Source organism: Lynx rufus, unplaced genomic scaffold (assembly GCF_022079265.1).
Source record: "Lynx rufus isolate CCGP_SWC_20201006 ecotype Redwood Valley unplaced genomic scaffold, mLynRuf1.p SCAF_55, whole genome shotgun sequence".
In the NCBI taxonomy this organism is placed as follows: Eukaryota; Metazoa; Chordata; class Mammalia; order Carnivora; family Felidae; genus Lynx; species Lynx rufus.
The window spans coordinates 949,166-971,175 of NW_025814873.1; the positions used below are offsets into that span (position 1 = coordinate 949,166).

A 22,010-nucleotide genomic window follows, 5' to 3' on the forward strand; every position below is an offset into this window, starting at 1 on the left:
GAGCATGCCAGAAACTGCAGACGGACCTGAAAAAGGCCGAGCCTGCCGTGGGGCTGTGTGTACCCCCAACACACTCTCAGGGAGCAATTCCCTTTCTGGGAGTTTCCTCCTCAGACACAGTGACGGACACGTCGAAAACAATCTGGGACTAGATGTCCGACTGTGCTCACCGTAAAAGAACAAAGGTGGTAACGAAAGGGAGCGCCAGCAAAGGTCTGAGGAGGAAAGGACCCGCCGTGCACCCGAGGGCGAGAGCCGGCAGGGAGAGCGCGGTCCCTGGCAGGACAGGACGGCCCAGGAAGCGACGGCCCTGTCGTCAGCTGTCACAGAGAGCGCGCCTCCACGTCCTCAGGTGCGTGCACGCGGGACGCCGCCGGCAGGTGGCCGGGGTGCGGGACGCACCGCCACAGCAGAGGCAGACTTGAGTCACGCCTTCCGCGACTGCCCGACTTTTTCACGTAAAATGTGGGCTTTTGTAACTGGGAGAAAAACTTCCGTATGAGAAAATGAGTAACGACTCGAAAAATAAGACGGCTTTACCCGCACTCCTTTTAAGGACTCAGAGCCTGCCAGGGCACAGAGAACCAAAACGGACACGCCCAATCCAACGGGCACACCTCCGCCCCCAGCACACACACACACACACACACACACACACACACAGCCACGTGAGTGTTCTCTTCAGCTGATCGTCGTCGAAACAACAAAATTACCTTCAAAGTACAAAGAAATGAACCCAAGCCACGTGTGTCGGCGTTCACGCGGCCGTCACGCCGCACCTCCCACGGCAGGAAGCTAACGGGTCCCTGAGGCCGCGCAGGCCCGGGCTCCGGGACGTACCTGCTGGGGGCCCCGCCTGCTGCCTCTTAAAGGGGTCCGCTTCGCCCACACTTCCGGCCCCTGCCACAAGGGCCCCCGCGAGAGCTTGCTGCTGAAAAAGAAAATGAAAACGTGAGATTCTGATCACGTAGGTGCCTCAGAGAACAGCCATAAACCGAACTATCGTGATTATTCCACACTGGCCTCACTAGTCTCTGCCGACATGTTGTCTGCCCGCTGCGTGTGACGCAGATTTATATGTAACAAGTAGCTTCAAGCTCTAACTTACCTCTGGAGGGACAAAAAGCACTTGTGACAGATCTTATTCTGGTTTTAACAGAGTTTCCTATCGATGCAGGGCCACACTCCCGCAGAGACGAGCGGGCTTTGCACCAACAGCGACAGCAGAGGACCGGCCGGCGTCGGGAAACACCAGTCCTAAATCCGACAGCTTGCCCTCCCTGTCCATCACACTGCCTGCCATCACTCACCCCCCCCCCCCAAAAAACAAAAGCTGAATAACAAAAAGGAAGGTTGCGATTTTCTTCCTCCTGGAAAATGACCCTAAAACCCTCCTCGACAGACAACAATCTGATAAGCCTGGGTCTTCACACGGCATTTTTGCAAGTTAGCGCCCCGCTTGATACTCATCTGTTCTACACCGTAGGGCTGGCTGATTTAAGATGTTCAAATGAAAAGCTACTGGCCAAGCGAGACAGGCACCAGGCAAGTCTGGGCGCCCACGCATTCGCATCTCTGCACCAACCTTGCAGTGACGCTAAATGCTAAGGACGATGTTCGCCAATCACCAGTTGCTAATTTTTTTTTTAACGATTCAACTCTGTCCACTCTACTTAGCCAACCATTTTAAAGGCCAAGTTACACGTGCCCTGAACAAGGCATGGGCCCCATGATGGCCTGTGGGGGCTGTGGGGCCTGCTGTCCCAGGGTGGGCCCCACACTGCCCGCACCAGCCACGCTGCAGGGCATGGCCTCCCGTGGGGAAAGGTGCAGTGGCTGACTCAAAGGGACAGTAGCACCCCCATCTGCATTCAGTGAAGATGTGGGGAGGAAGGAAGGAAAGGAGAAGAAAGAAAGGAATGATTTGAAAAACACACAATATGTGAACAGTGGCTACGTCTGGGGACAGGATTACAGGTAATTTGTACTTTGTGTGTGTGCGTGTGTGTGTACTTTTCTAAATGTTCCAAACGTTCTACAATGAACATATACTACCTTTGTAATAAAAAAATGCTGTTGTTGTTGTTGTTAAATAAAAAAAAACCGATAGAGGGTTGTGTCTCCAGTAACGGCCAAGTGCTTCCTATTGGACTACACATACTCCCAACAGACATAAACCTGGAGGATAGGACCAGACGCCTGCAAGAGGGGAAGGGAACCAGGAGGTCTGCGGCAGGAGGGCAGGCCCCAGTGTGTGCCGTACGGAGCAGCTCAGAACCAGACACACAGAGACTCGCTGGCTTGAAGGCCACCAGGACAGAGAGCAGGAGGCCACAGAAGAACGAAGGAAGGGGGAATCACCCCAGGAGACGGCTGGAGACAGGGAGGCCCCGAGTTCTCTTGCTGATCTCTGGCTTTCCCCTAAGACAACGCCAAAACAAAGACGCCAAGCACAGGCCGACAAAACCACACTGAGATTTCAGGGGCCCTCACTCGGGACACAGGCTTTCACGGTTAAGATTCAAACACAGTAACTATGAAAGCAAAACAGTCAGTGCTCCTCAGAAGACCCTAACAGCATCCCGAGTGTCTGCAACCTGTCGCTCGTGACACTCAAAATCACCCAAAACCACAAAGTAACAGGAAAACACGAGCCACACTCAGAATACAGTCCATGGACACAGACCCCGCGTAACGCAAATACTGGAATCAGCAGCAAGGATTCTACAGTGGCTTTACCAAGTATGCACAGAGACATAAAGAAAACATACCGTAATGAAGGACGAGAAAAAATCTCGACCAGGAGAAAGAAAATTAAGAGAACCAAATGGAGATTCCAGAACTGAAAAATAAAATATCTGGAGTAAGAATTCACTGGATAGCAGAGTGGGCTGTTCAGCGAACTGAAAGCAGTCCCGAGAGGAGACGAGGGGACCAGACTCTGCGGCCCTGGAAAGGGCCGGGGACCAGCGTGGCGCACAACAAGAACCGGACAGAGCCCAGGAGACGCGCACTTATGCTACCCGGTCACGTCCTCAAGGCTACACAGCACCCAGAGGGAATGGAAAGTCCTCCAGAAAATGGTGCCGGGAGGCTGCGTGTCTACACGAAGAAGCTGGAAAACTGGACGTCATGAAACAAAACCACCCGTGCTCCTCATGGACCCGGGCAGGAAGGGCCGGCCCCTCTCGTCCCGGCTTCCTCACTGCCACCAAGTCTTGCTTTCGGAATGACTTCGCTTCCTTTTACGCTGTCTTCGTGGGCGTTTTACTGGGAAAGGAGCTGAGGTGTTTAAAATACAAACCTGATTTCAGTTAGCAATCATTTATTGGAACTCTTGAAAACAAAATCAGAAAACAGAGAAAAGAGACGGTCTCTGATGGAACTGAATTCTGAGTCCCCATTTTAAGAGAAAACATCAGAACGGACTGTATCCATAGAACACAACATAATTTGCAGGGAATCTAGAAGCTATGGCAAGAAACAGAACAATGGAGGGAACCAGGAATGCAGCTTGCAGAAAAGATGGTCTGCCACCGAGCAAGGAACAGACAAGTTATTCTGAGGAAGAAACGAAGCGGTCATTGCAGCTGGCGGTCCCCGGGGAGGAAACTTCTACGCAATTTCAACCAACCAACCAACGAACCAACCAACCATAAACTAAGTCAGAATGGGGTAAGGACTCGGGAGCGGGGAGGGCCGTGGACGAGACGGCTCCCGCTCTCTCAGCCCAAGGCTCCACGGGCAGCCTCCCTGGGCTCACCTGTGGCCCAGGGAAACCGAGGACGTCACAGACAGGACAAGCACTCGTGCTTTCTAACGGCATGTCTGTGGCAGCACGCTAAGCTGCCAACCTCTGCACAGTCTATACCTACACGCTTGTGACGACACACATAAAGATATGGACACACACGGAAGAATCAAGAGCATCTGTAGGGTGAGGTTACGGGACTGTAATTATTCATTTTCTCTAACACCGTCATCACTGAAAAATAATCTGCAATTAGGAGGCTTTAAAAAAAATCTAAATAATAAGACAGTATTCTCTTGTAAACAACTGCGCTCTAATAGAATTACGCCTCAGGTTCTTCTAGAAGCGAACGAATACACAAACTGAGAACTCTGTATTTGTTTGGAGAGTTTAACTGGCAACCGGTCAGGTTATTATAAAAATCCTCAAACTGGGCGCAAATAACGAAAAGTCATCCTGAGACTCCGTCTTAAACCCTTCTCAGAATGCTTAACTGTCCTGGCCGGGCCAAGTAACGCCGGGCCGCTGCGTGTCCACTGTCGGCGGAAAACCAAGTGACGGCACACGGCAAGCAGCACAGACTTTCCTGATTCACTGATGCTGCGCCTGAAGAGTTTTTTCCAAACGGCAAAGGTAGAACCTACACTTAGAAAACCGGTTTAGTGAATTACAGTTCTTCCAAATGATGGCATGTTCGGAGCTGTCAAAACGAGAACTGAAAGTAAATAAAACATGAGGAGAGTTGGTTGAAAGAAGAGTAAATACACCGTATCAACTGACGTATATCATACAACACCTTTGTGTCAGAAGGATGGAATTATGGGCAATTATTCACTTCCTAACAGAAAAATCACTGAGAGCTACTACTTACAAGGGTTCTTCTCGTGAACACGTGTGTGCGCATACACGCACGTGTACGTATTACTGTGCACAGGACACCTCTTACCCATAGCGCTACCTCGGCATTTTCTGGAAGCAAATTAATACATATGCAACACAGAAAATTCTGAATTTATTTCTAGCGTTTCATTGGTCGATACAGATTAGACAATATAAAACCTCTATGACTTACTGGCTGTAAATAATAAAACTCAAACTGAGATGTTTTTTCCAAAGAAAACAAGGGACATGTTTTCATTTCAACTCTTTTCCCACACACTCCATTCTCCTGTTTCCTGAGACACGCAGTCATATTTGCCTCAAAGACCTGTAATTCAGACTGGAGACTCCCTGGTCTTCCTCTCGTAGTCTCTTAAATATTTGATTACAAAATATATCACGCACACACAAAAATATCCCAAAACGCATTATGTGACCTTAAAGGGATAGTAAAATCGATGAGAATTTAAATAGTGGGATATGGCTGTTCACTGAACACTGTTCAACTTTTCTGTTTGAAGTTCTTCATAATAAAACGTGGAGAAGGGAAAGGAGAAAAATGAACACACGCAGTTGAAAAGAGTAGTAACAGCAACCACCCGTGGGCTGTTCACGAGGCTCAGACTGCCGCCCCTGCCCCCTGCCCCGCCCGGGGACTCGCCACCTGAGCCGAGTGTGCACGAGTGTGCACCTCCTGGGACGCCGTCAGCTCAGACTCCTCCCCACAAGGTACTCCTTGGGCTCTGCTTCCTAGAGAAACTCCCGTAAGCCCTTCCGCTCCATAAGGTGTGGCTGAGCCCCACACACACCCACGGGCGTCGGGACCACGGCCGCCCCCCTCCCCACCGGTGGCTCTTGTCAGCACTCCTCTGTATGAACGTGAACGATCCACGGATCTGGGCTTCTGCCGGCGGACATCCGGTTCTTTCCAGGCGGGGGCGATTAGGACCAGCGCTGCGGGGAACACTACCGTAGCTGGTCTCTGGTGTAGACGCTCGAGAACTCCTCACGGCACGCTGACGGGACAAAGGGTCTGCCCGTGTCCACCTTTGCAGGTCACGCAAAATGTTCCCACACACCTCCATGCTACATTCCCGCCAAAAGTAGATGAGAATCCCACTGACCTATGTCAACAGATTCTGTCCAGTTTCACTTCTGGAAACCTAGTGAGTGTGGTAGCGGGTGAGAGTGGTTTAATCATCTGTGTCACTGTGGAGACCACACCTGTTTCTCGTAAGCTGACGGGCACTCCTTGCCTTCCCATCCCCCCATCCTCAGGCAAACATTTATCAACGTGTCGTAAACACGATAATGCGTTCCATTCTGCTAAGCATGAACGGGAAAGACGCACTGCTGATAGAAGTTCCCACGATCTCAAACGTAAAGGATTTAACTTCGATCGTGTCAGACTCGTTACAAGAAGCACCTACGCGTCTGAGGGCCAAATTACTATTCCCCACCAGAGGGAACCGGAACCGTGCAGAAACGAAGTCTGGGCTGCGTCGAGGAATACACAGGATGAACCAACCTTAAACGCTCTGTGCTGGCAAGGAAGGAGGGGCTCAGAGAGTGACGCAAATACATCAATGGCGCCCGAGGGCCAGCTTGAAGGTCTCCAAATCACCTGCCATTTGACCATCAAAACACACAGTAATAGAAGAGGGGGAGGGGAACGGGCAGCAGACGATGGCGGAGGCACGAGGAGGCCCAGAGGAGGTGGGCAACGCGGGCACTTGACAAAGCCCACACACCCTAACGCTCAGGATCTGCGCACGTCCTTCCAACAGATTACACCTCGATGTGACGGAACTCACCACCCTCGCGGGCCAAAGAAGAAAGATCACATGATCACACGAACAGATGCACAAAGAGCATCTGACAAAATTCAACAGGCATTCGCGATCAATACTAGACATAAAGAACCCTCCACCCGGTGAAGGACGTCTATAAACTCCGCAGGCAAATATCAGGCCCACCGGTGAGAAACGAAATGCTTTCTCCCAAAGATCGGGAGGAAGGTAAGAATGTCCACTCTCACTACTCCATTTAAGAGCATATTTGGAAGCCCTTGCCGGTGCAATAAGGCAAAACAAACAAAAATAAATAAAGGGCACACAGACAGGGAAAAAAGAAATCTTGCCTCCTTTGCAGACACAATTCTCTATGTAGAAAATCCCACGGAAGCTACAGAAAAGCTCCTAAAACTAATAAAAGAGTTCAGCAAGGTTGTGGAACATAGGTTCAAATAAATCACCTGTATTCTTATACACTTGCAAGGAACATCTCAAATTCTTTTTTGCTTGCCATTTACAGTACCGCAGAAAAACCGGACTACTCGGTTACAAATCTAACAAAATAGGTACGGAATCAGCATGCTGAAAAGTACAAAACACAGACAAAAACAAAAGATGACCAAAACAGAGAGACACAGCATATTCCAGACTGGAAGGCTCAGTACGGTCGAGACACTACTCCTCCCCAAACTGGTCAACAGACTCAGTACAATCCCAATCTAACTTCCGTAGACAGCGACAAAGCGGATTCTAAAATTTCTATGAGAATGACCAGACCAATTTTGAAAAAAGCAAGTTGAACCCACACTGGTTTCAAGCCTTCCTACAAAGCTACGGTGGCCGAAAACGCGTGCCACTGGCAGAAAGACACACACACGAAGAGAAGACCGAAGAGACTAGAAGGAGACCCACACAGACAAGAGTCGGCTCGTGTTCAGCCAAGATGCAAAGTCAGCGCAAGGGAAGCAGAACAGTGGGTGTACGACACGGTCCGGGCACAACAGGAAATCAACACGCAGAGAAATGAACCTCTGCGTACGTCCGCCACGTCATCCACAACTTTACTCAGAGGGGACCGTGGACCATACAACTTCCAGGAGAAATCACAGGCGATATCTGTGACCTCAGGCTGAACCAAGAGTTGAGATATGACACCAAAAGCACAATCCATAAGATTAAAAAAAAACGGTAAAACAGCGCATCGAAATGTAGAACTTCTGCTCTGTGAAAAATAGTGTAAAAGAAGAAAAGCATAAGCCTTAGAATAGGAGAAAAACATGTGCAAATTTGTACCTGACAAGAAACTCACATTCACGATACAAAGAATTCTCAAACGCGACAGCGACACACACGATTTGACTACAACACTCGGCAAAGAAACGCAAGACTTTCCCAAAGAAGATACCCAGCCGGCCAGTTGAGCCCACAAACTGGAACCACTGCACACATGTCAGCACGACCAGAGAGGACATACGGGGCCCAGCCGCCACGGGGGGGGTGGCAGGAACGTGGCACGGAACAGCCCCCCTCCCCCCGGGCGACTTTGGCAGCTTCTCCTGAGATCGAACCCACACTCAGCAACACCCCGCAGTCCTCCTTTGAGGTTGCGTCGTACCCACAGGACACAAAGGCCTAGGTTCACACACACACAAGGCTGGATACGAACAGTGACAGCAGCTGTGCTAAGTAAACAAGCCAAGTGTCCTTCAAAGGGTGAACGAATAAACAAACCGAGAAAAGACTACTGGTAAACGGCATAGCGTGGACACTCAGCGACAGAAGCCACATGCGGTAGGGCTCCCTCTAGATTTCATTCTGCAAACAGCAAAACCACAGAGGCAGAGAGCAAAGGTTCAGAGAGGGTGACAGAGCGGTTTCTGGACCGCCATGGTGGCCACACAACAGAACCGGAAACAAAACAGAACAGAACTAGAAACTCAACAGAACTAGAGACAAAACAGAGCGAGTTTCACTGAATTAAATAAGGCTAAAAAAAAACACCATCAGTGACATAATCCACTGATTAAAATAAAAACCTACATAACAAATATAGAAAGTGCACCGTTAACAGCAGATGGCCAACTGCTAAGTGCAGAAGGAATAATGGAGCTAGACGATCCATTGTGCAAGCTTTAAGGTGAAATCGGATTTTGGAAAGATAGTTTAATGAGATACAGGATATTTCCACGGTCTCAAAGTATCTTCCCCAAACTACTCACCATTTACCAAAGGAAAGAGAAGAACTTCCACTGCAAAAGCCTGGTGGACGCCGTCCTCCCCCAGCGGTCAGAGTGCGCGTCACCGGCTGCAGGACCGTGGACCGCACGGCCCCGACACGGCCGTGACCTAGGCATGGGCCACCTCTGCGGCACTCCTCTCAACACTACACGGCCCACGTCAGACAACCTGCTCTCCAAGGACATTCCACAAAACAGCCAGCCTCAACTAAAAATGGTGAAGGTCAGGAAAGACCAAGGAGCCGGCAGGGCACCTCGGTGGCTCGGTTGGTTAAGCGTCTGACTTCAGCTCAGGTCATGATCTTGTGATTCGTGAGTTCGAGCCCCACGTCAGGCTCTGTGCTGACAGCTCAGAGCCTGGAGCCTGCTTGGGATTCTGTGTCTCCCTCTCTCTCTGCCCCTCCCCTGCTGGCACTCGTCTCTCTCTGCTTCAAAAATAAACAGTAAAAAAAAAAAAAAAAGAAAGAAAGAAAAAGACAAGGAGTCAGCCCAGATTAAAGACGTGCCACGACATTAATGGAGACGTGACAACCAAGCACTGTCAATGACCCAACACTAGGGTAAAACCACTACGGCTGACCCTTGAACAACACGGGTTTGAACTGCACAGGCCCGTGTCTGTGCAGATTGCTGGCAACAGCAGAGTGCTGCAACTGTATTTTCTCTTCTTCCTTAGGGTTTCCTCCTCTACAGCTTACTGTAAGAACACGATATATGAAACCCATAACACGCAGAACATATTAATCGACTACTTATATCGTCTGTAACGCTTCGGGTCAACAATAGGCTCTCGGTAGTTAAGTTTTGGGGGAGTCAAAAGCCGCATGTGGATTTTCCACTGTGCGAGGGGGACGGTGCCCCTGCACTGTTTAAGAGTCCGCTGTATAAAAGACACCATCGAGGCAAGAGACAAAAACTGCACGCGGGCTGTGGCTTAGTCGTAGCACTGATGCGACTTGTACCGTGTTAAGCAAGGGAACGACGTCCCTACTAGATGCTGAGTATTAGGGATAAAAGCGCATGACCTGGCGTGGACACCTGCCTGTCACCCACTTCCGGGGGAAACGTGTGCGGACACACGGAGGAGAGAGCGAAGACACCACAGAGGGGCAAAAGGTGCACGTCCGGGGAATCCAGGTAAAGGACACGGAGGGAGTTCTTTCAAAAACTGTTTTGCAACTCACACGTACGTCTGAAACTGTAGCAAAATTAAAACTAAAAAAACTGTTTACAAAACAGTGTCACTACAAACACGAAAGCACTTTCAGACCCAAGAACCACCCACTCCGTCCTAGTAGAATCTGATCTCTGCTTTCGGGTTCTTGGCATCGCCGATGGCACACTGAGAGGTCTGGTTCTCAAACAACTAACGCTACTCAGTTCGCCCTCCGTGGACACCGTGCGGAGCCTACGGTCCTGATGACTCCAGACTGTCTCCCTTCAGCGTTTCTTCCGGCTGCAGAAAACATCAAGTTACCACCTGCTTACACCTTTTTTTCTCTTGTTCTGTTTTGCACTGTTCTTAAAAATACAGATAGGAGACACAAGAAAGAACCAAACATTTAAAACACAGCGCACAAGGAATCCTGAGTACACATTCAACGGGACGGTGTTAAATGACATGCATGCTGGCGCTACCACTGCGTTACAGTCGACACACAAAAAATGATGATGCGTTAAGGTCTGTGTTGTCATTTACTCATGCAACTTAATTTTATCATCTTATATGCAGGAAGGCTTTTTAACTTTTTAAAAATAAGGAATGGGCTCTGGACAAAAATGCTGAAGAGCAAATAGTAAATCGAAGGTTAAATTATCTGGATGGAGGGAAGTCTGGGATGAGGCTACATTTGAGAACCATCGAAAAGTACCTGAAACGGTTGCTGCTGGGATGAAAAAGCAGCAGAAACATTTGGCGGAAGCTGGGTTGCTATAGCAACGGGAGTACCAGTCTGCCCATCCTTTCCTGTCACAACCTTTACCTGAGAGGAGATATTTTGAGAAAAAAAGGCAACATAATTTTTAAGACTGCTCAAAATCTTGTCAGAATTTTATCGCTGATAAGCTCGGTGACCTCTGGTGTTTAAAAATGGAACGCTTTTGCATTAACTCCCGTAAAAGGACACCGAACTGACTCACGGTGGACTCGCAACATAACAACCTGACTCGGCCGCGCGTCTCCGGTCTGAGCGCAGGGCGGCACCCGTACCCTCTGCGGCTTCGAACCGTCAACGGGGAAGCGGCAGGCGGTGTCCGGGCGCCAGAGCCCCGAGACCCTCACGGGCGACCCGCAATGCGTGCCAGCCGCCCCGGGGCCTACTGCGTCTGTCTCAGCAGGAAGGTGCAAAAAGGGAACTGTTTCCTCGCTAGCACAGATAAGGGGGGGCTGATCCTTTCGGACAACGCTGGAGTCCAGAGAGAGAACTGAAATTCACTATTTCATGGCAACAGAGGTGTCGTCCTCAAAACATCATATAAACTTTTGGAACATAAAAATGGTCCTTTCTGGAAAGGGTGTTAAAAGAAAACACACAATGGCAAAGCCACACAGATACGTCCATAAATCTCAACGAGGACGGCAGAGCAAAGAGACCAGCTTTTGGTCAGCAAAGGCTGTTTTCTTTGCAGGAGAAGAGCTGACAATGAGTTCGATTACTTGAGCTGCATCATAAAACAAAGTCAGTCCCACCAACGTACTGTAGACTACACAACACAAAGGCACAAAGTACAGCACATTACAGCAGCCCTCACTACCGCCCTGTTTGCATCACCTTCTTTTTCAGGAAGTACAAGTAAAAGGGTCTCAGCGATCACTATGGAAATGAAAAACCTCAACTGGGGGATTCACTAAGCACCCGTTCCAGGCACCCGAAAACTTCACTATCTGAAAGAGATCCTACTCGATAGGTACTTGCACACATGGGAGTTTAATTTCTCAAATTGAAGGGGCGCCTGGGTGGCTCCGTCGGCTCAGCGTCCGACTTCGGCTCGGGTCGTGCTCTCACGGCTCGTGAGTTCGAGCCCCGCGTCAGGCTCTGTGCTGACAGCTCAGAGCCTGGAGCCTGCTTCACATTCTGTGTCTCCCTCTCTCTCTCTCTCTGCCCCTTTCCCACTCACACTCTGTCTCTTCCTCTCAAAAATACATAAACGTTGAAAAAAAATTGTTTAATTTCTCAAAATGAAGACTACATCTAAAAATTGAAAAAAACTCACTTTTTTTGCTGGAACAACTGTGTTTTAATCACGAAGGCACCACACAAAGATACCTAGTGACTTAAAATCATGACTGGTATTCTATAAAAACCTAGTGATTCAAATCCCTTCTTTAAAAACCACATGTGGGGTGCCTGGGTGGCTCAGTCGGTTGGGCGTCCGACTTCGGCTCAGGTCATGATCTCGTGGTCCGTGAGTTCGAGCCCCGCGTCAGGCTCTGGGCTGATGGCTCGGAGCCTGGAGCCTGTTTCAGATTCTGTGTCTCCCTCTCTCTGACCCTCCCCCGTTCATGCTCTGTCTCTCTCTGTCTCAAAAATAAATAAACGTTAAAAAAAAAAAAAGAATAAAAACCACATGTGGGGCGCCTGGGTGGCTCAGTCGGTTGGGCGTCCGACTTCGGCTCAGGTCATGATCTCGCGGTCCATGAGTTCGAGCCCCGCATCGGGCTCTGGGCTGACAGCTCAGAGCCTGGAGCCTGTTTCGGATTCTGTGTCTCCCTCTCTCTCTGACCCTCCCCTGCTCATGCTCTGTCTCTCTCTGTCTCAAAAATAAATAAATGTTAAAAAAAAAAAATTAAAAAAAAAAATAAAAACCACATGTGTGGGGTTTTTAACAGGTGGGCCCATAGGAGGAAAATGTGAAACCCTGACAAGCAGCCAGAAAGTCTCCACACCTCTAGCCTCAGTGCCGGCCAAGACCCATGCCACCAGCCGGGCCCAGGGAAGGCTGGGTCGTGCCAGGGTAGCCCTCGGGAAACGGGACCACCTTTCTCTGGATGAAAGTGCTCAGTTCTGGACCGGCAGTGCTCCCGGGGCCACCCTGCATCTTCCTGCCAGCATCCAGAACTGCCCCCCACCCCCCTCAGGAAACCACAAAATACGTCTTCGGGTCTACTCCTGGATCACATCCTGATGAGACCACATCCTAGAAACACCCCGGGCTCGTAGGTTACGCGTCCACAACAGTCACCTAGACTCAAATCTGCGTAGCATGGTCCTCTAATTGTTACGCTGCCGTTTCTCACCTCGTCGTTGATAACCTCAGACTTTTCTTCCTCCTCCTCCTCCTCCTCCTCCTCCTCCTCCTCCTCCTCCAGGTCCAGATCATTCTGCCTAAGATAAGCTTGCAACGGAGCATAATGCTTCTTCTTAAAAGCCAAGAAGTCCATCATGTTCCCTTGCAGGTGTTGCAAGAAGAACAACTCAATCAGGTACTCCTTGAAGGCCTCCTTCAACGCCTCCATCTCTCTGTAGTGATAGTCCAGGCACTGCTTCCGCATCTGGGCCAGCTCCTGAGAGGCCGGGGGAATCTCCTCCAACTTCTTGGGAGCCTTCCTCACCCCCGCGCTCCCCGCAGACGTGAGGGGAAGGCTGGAGAGGCCCGGGGCCACCGTGGTCCTGGAAGGGCTCGTGGGGGGCGGTGGGGACGTCATCCCAAAGGCCGAAGCCCCCCCGACCCCGACCCCGACCCCGGGCAGCAGGGGTCTGGTCAGTGGCGGCCCCTGCAGCACCTGCTGCGGGACCAGCTGCCCCTGGATGATACTGCTGATCTGGGGGGGCAAGCTCGCGGTGGTGATGTGGCCGGGGCTGGCCAGGGGCTGCAGGCTGGCCGCGCCCGCGGCCGCAGGGCTCTGAGGGCCCAGGTGGTGGACGGTGCCCCCGGACTGCGCGTGGGGCTGTGACAGTCTCCGTTCTCGGACTGCGATGGGAGCCCCCGCGTGCTGCAGCTGCACCTGGGTGCCCGGAGCCATCTGCGCGAGGCCCGGGCTCTCCTGAAACACAAAGTGCCCGCCCCCGGACGGGCTCAAGCTCATCTGCCTCACCAGCACGCTGGCGTCCACGAAGCCCCCGGTGGGACTGCTGCTACAAAGGCCCAGGCCGGGGCCGGGGGTGCCTGCCCGAACGCTCTGCAGGCCCGGCCCCGGCCCGGGACTGGGCTGGGTGGGGCTCTGAGTCTGCACCTGTTGTGACAGTGGCGAAGTGACCTGGATATACGACGGAGAGCCATGCTCAAACCGCCGCTGCTGGGCGCTGAACTGGAAACCTGGAGAAGTGGGGCTGGGGAGCGGCAGAGGGGCGAGCGTGATCTGGGGGTTTCCCCCCACCACTGGTCCGACGCTCTGAAGGGCGAGGTTCACGTTCTGCCCGGTCACGGGACTCCTACTCATCAGCTGCTGCACTTGGTAGCCGGGCGACTGAGGCGCGGACGGGCTGGCCGACGGCGCGAAGGGCGTGGCCGGGGACTGGGGTGGATTTGGGTGGGCCTGCTGCTCTTCTTCACTGCTGGCGAAGGCCCGGGGCCTCTGCAGCTGGTGCTGGACGCTCTGAGGGCCGCTGCCATGGTGCATTATCGCCCCCCTTTTTAATCCAACTTAAGGTTCTCCTGAAAAAAATCAAAGTTAAAATCGGGTTACTTGAGACAAGTGTAACCGTCTGATCGGCACTTACTACGAGCACCATTAAGCAGCACCAGAGAGAGATTCTGAAGGCACGCTCCCACTGGCATCTGACGCAAGTGAGTCTGAGATTCTTGTCGAGCCACGCAAGAGACGGCACTGGAGCCGAGGCCCCTCAGCACAGACGAGGAACAGGTCCTTTGGGGTCACAGTTGTGCCCAGGGCCAGGGCACAGCCTGGCTGTAGGTGGGTGATCCCAACCGGCTACCACGGACGGTAACCGGCATCACCAGCTCGAGGCCAAGCAGGATCTGAACTCGGCACTGGCACTGGTGACGGGTACGTTTCTTCCCAGAGGCCTTCCCCTGGCCTCGCGGCCCTTCTCTGTTCCCACACATGGTGGAGGGACGGCGCCCCGCTCACCGGCAGGCATGACCGCTGCCGAGTAGAGGCGCGGGCTGTATGCTGCCATCACCCCATAACCAGAACAGAACACCCCACCAGCCCCCACCAACTTCTGGGCTACATCAACTGCCAGCACACAGAGCACCCACTACGTATCAGACAGACACTCTCTTCTAAGCTCCTAAAAGAGAGGGCCCAGGCCTGGGGCCAAAGCCTCGCCTCAGACCTGTTGCAGGAGCCAGGACAAAACAGGAAGATGCCTCAAACCTCAGGGAGAGAAGGGGAACGGTGGGCACTAGGGCCCTTGCTTGGGGAGAGTCTCCCTCAGAAGTTTGCAAACTGTCTGAGCCCGGTACGATGGCTTCAAAGGGCTCCCACCCAAAAACTGCTTCGTGCACAGAACTAGGGAGGTGCCGGGGGAGAGGAAGACACCCGCTGGGGGTCGCCTCTCAGGACAGGGCTGAGCAGGTGGTGAGGTGGGACCCCAAAGTGCTCCCAAGTCAGACCCGGCTAGAGAGTCTATGTCCGCAAGGGACAGGATGCCACCCACCGCCCCCACCCCCCCCCCACCGCCCCCCGCGGCTGTCTCTCCCTGCTGTGGCAGGGTCACAGGCACAGAAATACCCTTCCATGGTTTGAAATTCCCACCTGGCTCCCCGCTTCCTGGGTGTTCCTTCCATCCCTGCCCCCGAAAACGAGCAAGAGGGCCGGCCCTCTCGTCCTCATAGCTCATCTCACAGAAAGTAGGGATGCAAACATCACGAACCAGAAGTTATCAAGCTGACAAAGATACATATATGCGTGGAGTGCCCCACAGCTCCAGGCCCCGGCTGGAGTAGACGGATACATGCGATCAGAAGCCACAGAACGTACGGCTACACGAGGAAAGGCTGAGGAAGCTGAAAATCAGGGCCTATTTAAACAGCAGAAGCGGCTCTCTGTGCTTGGCGGGCACCTCTGAAGACAGAGCCCAACGATCACAGGCCAGCAGCAGCACGCGTCTACACGGGAAATCAGGGTCACAGGGAGGAAGGCTTCGAGCAGCCCCCCCAACGGGCGCCCCGCAGAGGGGCCTCAGGCATGCCTGCTGCTCTCAGAACGAGCTTCTGCGCCTGGTCCTCGTAAGCACGCACCGAAGACCAGTGCGGAAATGGCACAAAGACAGAACTACAGGGTCAACACGCACACAGGAGCACAGCTGCGGTTACTTCCCTACAATACGTCCCCAGAGCGAGCAGTAAGAAAACAGAGGCCGGGAACAGACTCTTTTATGTCTCACAACTCACAAAACCAGGGGAAGGTAAGAGTCAGGGGGAACGGATCACTGACACGTGGTGAAAACCCCATTTAAAGTGTCACCACAAATCGTTCACCAAAATAAATGAAGCACTTTACAAGCTAACGTTCCAAGTTTTTTTACCAAACGTAGGAAAGTCAAAACGGAAATATGTAAAGAACACAAAAGTGAATACTTACTAAAGCTCTGAAGAGAATTCAAGTCCCTAAACTTAACGCGGTAAAGTTGTATCTGAAAAGACACATGGATTTGAAAACACGCAATTTAAAAATGTTTAAAACTCAAAAGTAAATCATCAAAATCATGACTATTTGGGGTAATTACAACAAAGGACTACGACCAGTATCACAGAAAGCACTCCTGCAAACTGAAAAACACTCAAACCCCACAGAAAAATGAATCAAGGACAAAGGTTCACGAAAGAAAAGCATGTACTTAAGCAGCTGGAAGGACAACATCCAACCTCACTACTAATGAATGCGACACGCATGGAAATAACTATCTCCCAGGCCCACTTGGCCGAGATGTTAAATCCCACAGCAGGCGCCCTGCCAACCCGCTAGGGGGTGTGGGAGGCAGATGGGGACACGGAGTGGAGATCTCAAAGGGCTCAGAGCCCAGAGCATGCCTAACGGGGTGGGCGATGGTGCTGGGAAAGCAGAAGCAACCCATCTGACCCCATTACCTTTGACCCAGTAATACTATCTCTGGGAATCTCTCCTGAGAAAACTGACCTATTTTTTTAAATTGTGCGTAAAAATATTCGTTGCAGTAAAATTCAGTAAAAAAAAAAAAAAAAAAACAAATGTCCAGTGTCCCAGTTCTAGATGGAGACTGTAATAAAAATGAAAAACGTTCAAACATGTTAAGTGAAAACAGCGAGACACCGATATGTAATATAACCACCACTCTGCTGAAAATATAAATTACACAGCGATTCAGTGAAACATGTCAAATACAAACACTGACCTTCACCTGGCAAAGGCACACGGCACTGGAGCAGCCACACGCGGAGCCTCAGCAACGCAGGGACCAAGCTAGTGACATGCCCACACCAGGACCAGTCGAGAGACGCCAAGGAGCGGCCAGACTCGAGGATCATGTACCGCAGGTCACTGACATGACGTGATTTCCTGGAACGGGCAAAACCAAGGGACAGAGATTAGACAGACCCTGGGGGCTGCAGGTGAGGCAGGAGCTGGCCTGAGAGGAGGAGGAGGAGGAGGGAATTTGGGGGTGTGGATCCATTTCTCCACTTGATTTGTGAGGATGGTCACAAACATGTTTGTCCCAAGTCACAGAGCCCACACACTAAAGCGTGAACTTTGCTACGTGTAAATTACATCTCAGCTTTTTGAAAAAGTGAATCCTGACTTCAGTGAGCTTATGGTCAAGATACAGAAATAAAGCCAATCGACTACAATGTAAAGAAACTGCTTACATAAAGCAGCTCTACCCCAAAATGTGCCACGGGTACCCCAAGGGAGAGCAAAGCTACCACCAATGGCAAAACAACATTTTTTTTTTTTTTTTTACGGCGGCTGTGTCTACTTTCAAGGTCCATCAGAAAGAGCTGGAGCCAACCCTGAAGCATGGGCCACGTGGGCACTGCTCAGGAGGAGGCCAAGGTCAGTGGCACCAGGCTAGACCACGAGCGCAAGCCCTCAAGACCACTGCACGCAACACTCACCGGTGCCACCGGCAGGACGGTGCCAGCCAGAGGCCCATCTGTGCCTGCTGCTGCTCTGTCAGGGCGGCAATGACATCATAGAGGGGCACATCTGGACACCAGGAAGATGCCACTCTAAGGAATACTGCCTGGGCCCAGTTATCAGTGGAGGGCAGGGGTGCCCGGGCCAGATCCCTTCAGAGGGTGGGTGGAGGGCCCGGGAGACCGGACACTTGCAGCAGCTGCTCCGAACCCACTTGCTTAGGCCTGGAACGGCTCCCGCTGCCCGCCCTCCACTCCCAGCTTCCCATCCGGGATCATCCAGAGTCCGGGCGGCTAGGGATCAGAACCCCTCTTCCTCCCCTTCAACGGGTCGGGAGCTCAAGCCAGGAGCCTTGCGGCCTTCCCAAACCCACATCCCTCTCCGCCCCCACACTTCCCCAGATCCAGCCGGGGCCATCTCCCGCTTCGGGTAGCTCCGCAGTGTTACTGCCATGGTCACGGTGCCCCACCCCGGCCAAAGCAGGGCCGGGCACCATTCATCACGCAGGGAGCACTGCTGTTCCTGCAGGGAAGTGCTTCTCAACGTCCACAACACCACCCGTGTCCACGCACAGAGCATGCTCACCGCCCCCTATGGGCTGTGAGGACCCAGAGCGGCAGACACGGGGTGTCAGAAGACAGTCCAGCTGCTAAAAATAAGGACCAGTCCAAGACTCCAAATGCAAAAACCAGAGCCTAGACTTGGCCCTTGAGATCCATCAAAACACGGAGTACCTCTCCGAGGCTGCTCACAAGTAGTGGACTACAGGTTTGACTCCGTTCACTCGCTCCCAGCCCTTACTTGTGAGACGAGATTTCCTATTATGAAAAACCAGTAAAACCAGGTACGACTCCAGGATACGGAGCTGCATTTTTCAAGCACATTTCACCTGCATATCATCGCTCCTAGTCAAAAAATGGCAATTAAAATTGAGGCGAAGCGTCACTTCTCATCTACCAGACCGAAGAGTTCAGAAGCCAGGCGGCGAGTTTGCTGGGGAGGCCACGGGGAGCTGTGGGACCCCAAACGGGCCTGGAGCCGCTGCGCACACCTGCACGTGCCCGTGCACGCACTGAGGCCGGCGCTCCGCTTTGCCCTGAATATCCACCTCCCGTACAAAAACACATCCACACGCCCGCACAAAGTTTTATTTGTAAACGCAAAACATCAGGACCAAACTCCACGTCCATCCATGTTTCAGGGACGGGCTGAATCCATGCGGTCCCTCCATTTAGTGCAGCACCACGCGGCCACACAAATGCAGGAGAAAGCTCTCGTGCGTTCACGCAGGGCTAACACGGAGTCAGATAAGCAAAGTGCAAAAGACCACGTGTGAAACACTACCCTTTCCCACGAGGAAAAGACACAGACATACAGATACATCTTGCCTGCACGTTCTTCTACCAAAAAAAGCCCCCAGATACACACATATCTGTACATACCTAATTTTTTCTTGAAAAACATCTTTCCTAGTCCTGTTCATTACAACAGTCTACAAGCACTGACGTCCCATAAACATCTGCTCGTGTAAAACAGGTACTCGTGAAGAATGAGCCAGAAATGAAGGAGGCTGATGACCTGCCGAGGGTGGTGTAGACAGAGTGACAGGCAGTAGAGACAACGACACTCCTATGCACACCATCTTGTGTCACTTTGATTTTCAGAATCATGTGCAAGAGTCACATCTTCAAAAAGCAAAATTAAATCAACAAAGACGAAGAACTCCCTAAAAGCCAATACAAACAGAAACAACAATGGAACTCTAGAAAGGACAACGCAGTCACCAATGGAAAAGGGAAGGCAGGGGACAATGGAACAACTCCGTGCTGCTGGACGAGAACCAGGAGTCAGTATAAACACGGCTTTTCCCCTTAAAACACATCTAGTTCTGCTCCCGAAATGGCCCACAAGCAAGGACACCCTTGAAGAATGGAGGACCCTAGGGGCAGGGGGGCAGGACACGATGACAGCAACACCAGCAAGCAGGCAGCAGCCTCCACAGAAGACAAAGGGTAAAAGGGCGAGGAGATTTGAGGACAGGGGCTCCTGACTGTTTTAACCTTATCCATCTTTGAAAGAGTAGTCAGACCTTCACCTAATACTATTTGAATTTCAAACTAAGGTTAATGTTGAGAATAAAAACAAATCGAGGCAATAAAGATTAACTAAAGCTGCTCCTTTCACCGCAGCCTCTCTACAAACAGAGAAGCTGATGTGCATCCAACCCCCACTCCTAAAAACCGGTAAAAACCGGGGGGGGGGGGCGAGCAGGCAGCCACAAGTGGGTTAAGAAAGAGCAGGGTGAGGGGCGCCTGGGTGGCTCGGTCGGTTAAGCTTCCGACTTCGGCTCAGGTCACGATCTCGCAGTCCGTGAGTTCGAGCCCTGCATCGGGCCCTGTGCTGACAGCTCGGAGCCTGGAGCCTGTTCCGGGTTCTGTGTCTCCCTCTCTCTGACTCTCCCCTGTTCATGCTCTGTCTCTGTCTCAAAAATAAATAAACATTAAAAAAAAAAAAAAAAAGAGCAGGGTGAGGGGCGCCTAGGTGGCTCAGTCGGTTGAGCGCCTGACTTTCAGGCTGTGATCTCATAGTTTGTGAGCCCGAGCCCCGTGTCGGGCTCTGTGCTGACAGCACAGAGCCTGGAGCCTGCTTTGGATTCTGTGTCTCCCTCTCTCTCTGCCCCATCCCCACTCATGCTCTGTCTCTCTCTGTCTTAAAAATAAAATAAAAACATTAAAAAAAAATTTTTTTTTAAAGAGAGCAGGGTGGGGGTGCCTGGGGGGCTCAGTCAGTCAAGTGTCTGAGTCTTGGTTTCGGCTCAGCTCATGACCTCATGGTTCGTCAGTTCAAGCCCCACGTCAGGCTCTGTGCTGACAGCACAGAGCCTGCCTGGGATTCTCTCTCTCTCCCTGTCTCCCTGCCCCTCTTCTGCTCTGTCTCTCAAAATACATAAACTTAAAAAGGAAAAAAAAAGAAAGACTGGGGTGGGGGTGCCTGGGGGGGCTCAGTCGGTTAAGTGTCTGACTCTTGATCTTGGCTCAGGTCATGATCTCACCATTCGTGAGTTCAAGCCCTGCGTCAGGCTCTGCACTGACAATGCTAGCCTGCTTGGGATTCACTCTTTCTCTTTCTCTCTCTCTCTCTCTCCCTCTCTCCCTCTCTCCCTCTCTCCCTCTCCCCCCCCCCAAGTAAATATGAGAAAAAAAAAAAGAATTAAAGAGAAAAAAAAGACCGGGGTGAAGAAGGATGCTGGGGCTCCGGGTGAGCTGTGCCCCCACAGGCCAGGACAGGAACTCCTTCGGTGCGGGCCAGATCGGATCTGAGGCCTGGGAGATCCAAGCACCACCACATTGCGGTTCTGTGAGGAAGCAGCTTAAGGAGAGCCAGGGCCAGGATGGAGACCGAACCCCAACGCACGGTAGCAGCAGCTATGCCACAAGGACCTTCCACAAACACCCATTTGCAGCCACGTGAAACCTCCCTCTTCTCCCAAGAAAGCACTACCATGCTCCATAACGTCCTTCTGCAGAGAGTGCCCCCTGCTCCCTGCTCCCCCAGGAAAAGTGCTTTCTAGCAGGCGGCTAGTACTCCCCTAAGTAACCTGGTAAACACCAAAAACAAGGGGGGGGGCACCTGGGGGGCTCAGTTCAGCATCCAACTTCGGCTCAGGTCATGATCTCACGGTTCATGGGTTCGAGCCCCATGTCAGACTGCGCCAAACAGCTCAGAGCCTGGATCCTGCTTCAGATTCTCTCTCTCTGCCCCTCCCCTGCTTGCGCTCTCTCTTAAAAATAAATATAAAAAAAACAAAAACAAAGAATATAACAGACAACAGTGGGGAAGCTAAAAAAAAAAAAAAAAAAAAAAAGGAGGGGGTGAGGCTTAAACATAGTAGACACTGCTTTTATTTCCCTTGAAATGCTTCCCAAAACTTTAAAAGGCAGACGGATGGACGGACGAGTGACAAAGCACACACAGAAAAATGTTAACAGAAACTAGGTCATGGGTATGTTGGTAGTTTACCGTATAATCCTCTCAGCCTCCGTGTTTCCTTGAAATTTTCACAGTAAAACATTACAGGAAAAAATCAAGGGCTGTAACCGGAGTCCCAGACACTAACAAAGCGTTCACTCTTTCTGGCCCTGATCAGAGCCGATGATGAAGGCTCCATACTCATTCCTAAGGTATGTGAATTCCAAATGTCATAAAGCAGGCTAAACAGCGTTTTAAAACAACGTGGCATTCCCTGCGTCGTGTCGCAGTGCCACAGCGCGGAAACGGGGACCGAGACCTCCATGCCCCTTCTAACTTAACAGGCCAGGACGCCAAGG

General features: G+C 51.6%; 1 protein-coding gene across 1 annotated transcript in view; it reads right to left on the bottom strand.

Moving 5' to 3' along the window:
* Nucleotides 1-22,010, bottom strand: part of EP400 (E1A binding protein p400) — a 97,535-nt gene that overhangs the window by 69,902 nt on the left and 5,623 nt on the right. Inside the window, 3 exon segments of the mRNA XM_047101062.1 lie at nucleotides 841-931; nucleotides 12,898-14,255; nucleotides 16,940-17,103. Coding sequence (XP_046957018.1) covers nucleotides 841-931; nucleotides 12,898-14,220 — 1,414 coding nt within the window. The 5' untranslated portion in view covers nucleotides 14,221-14,255; nucleotides 16,940-17,103.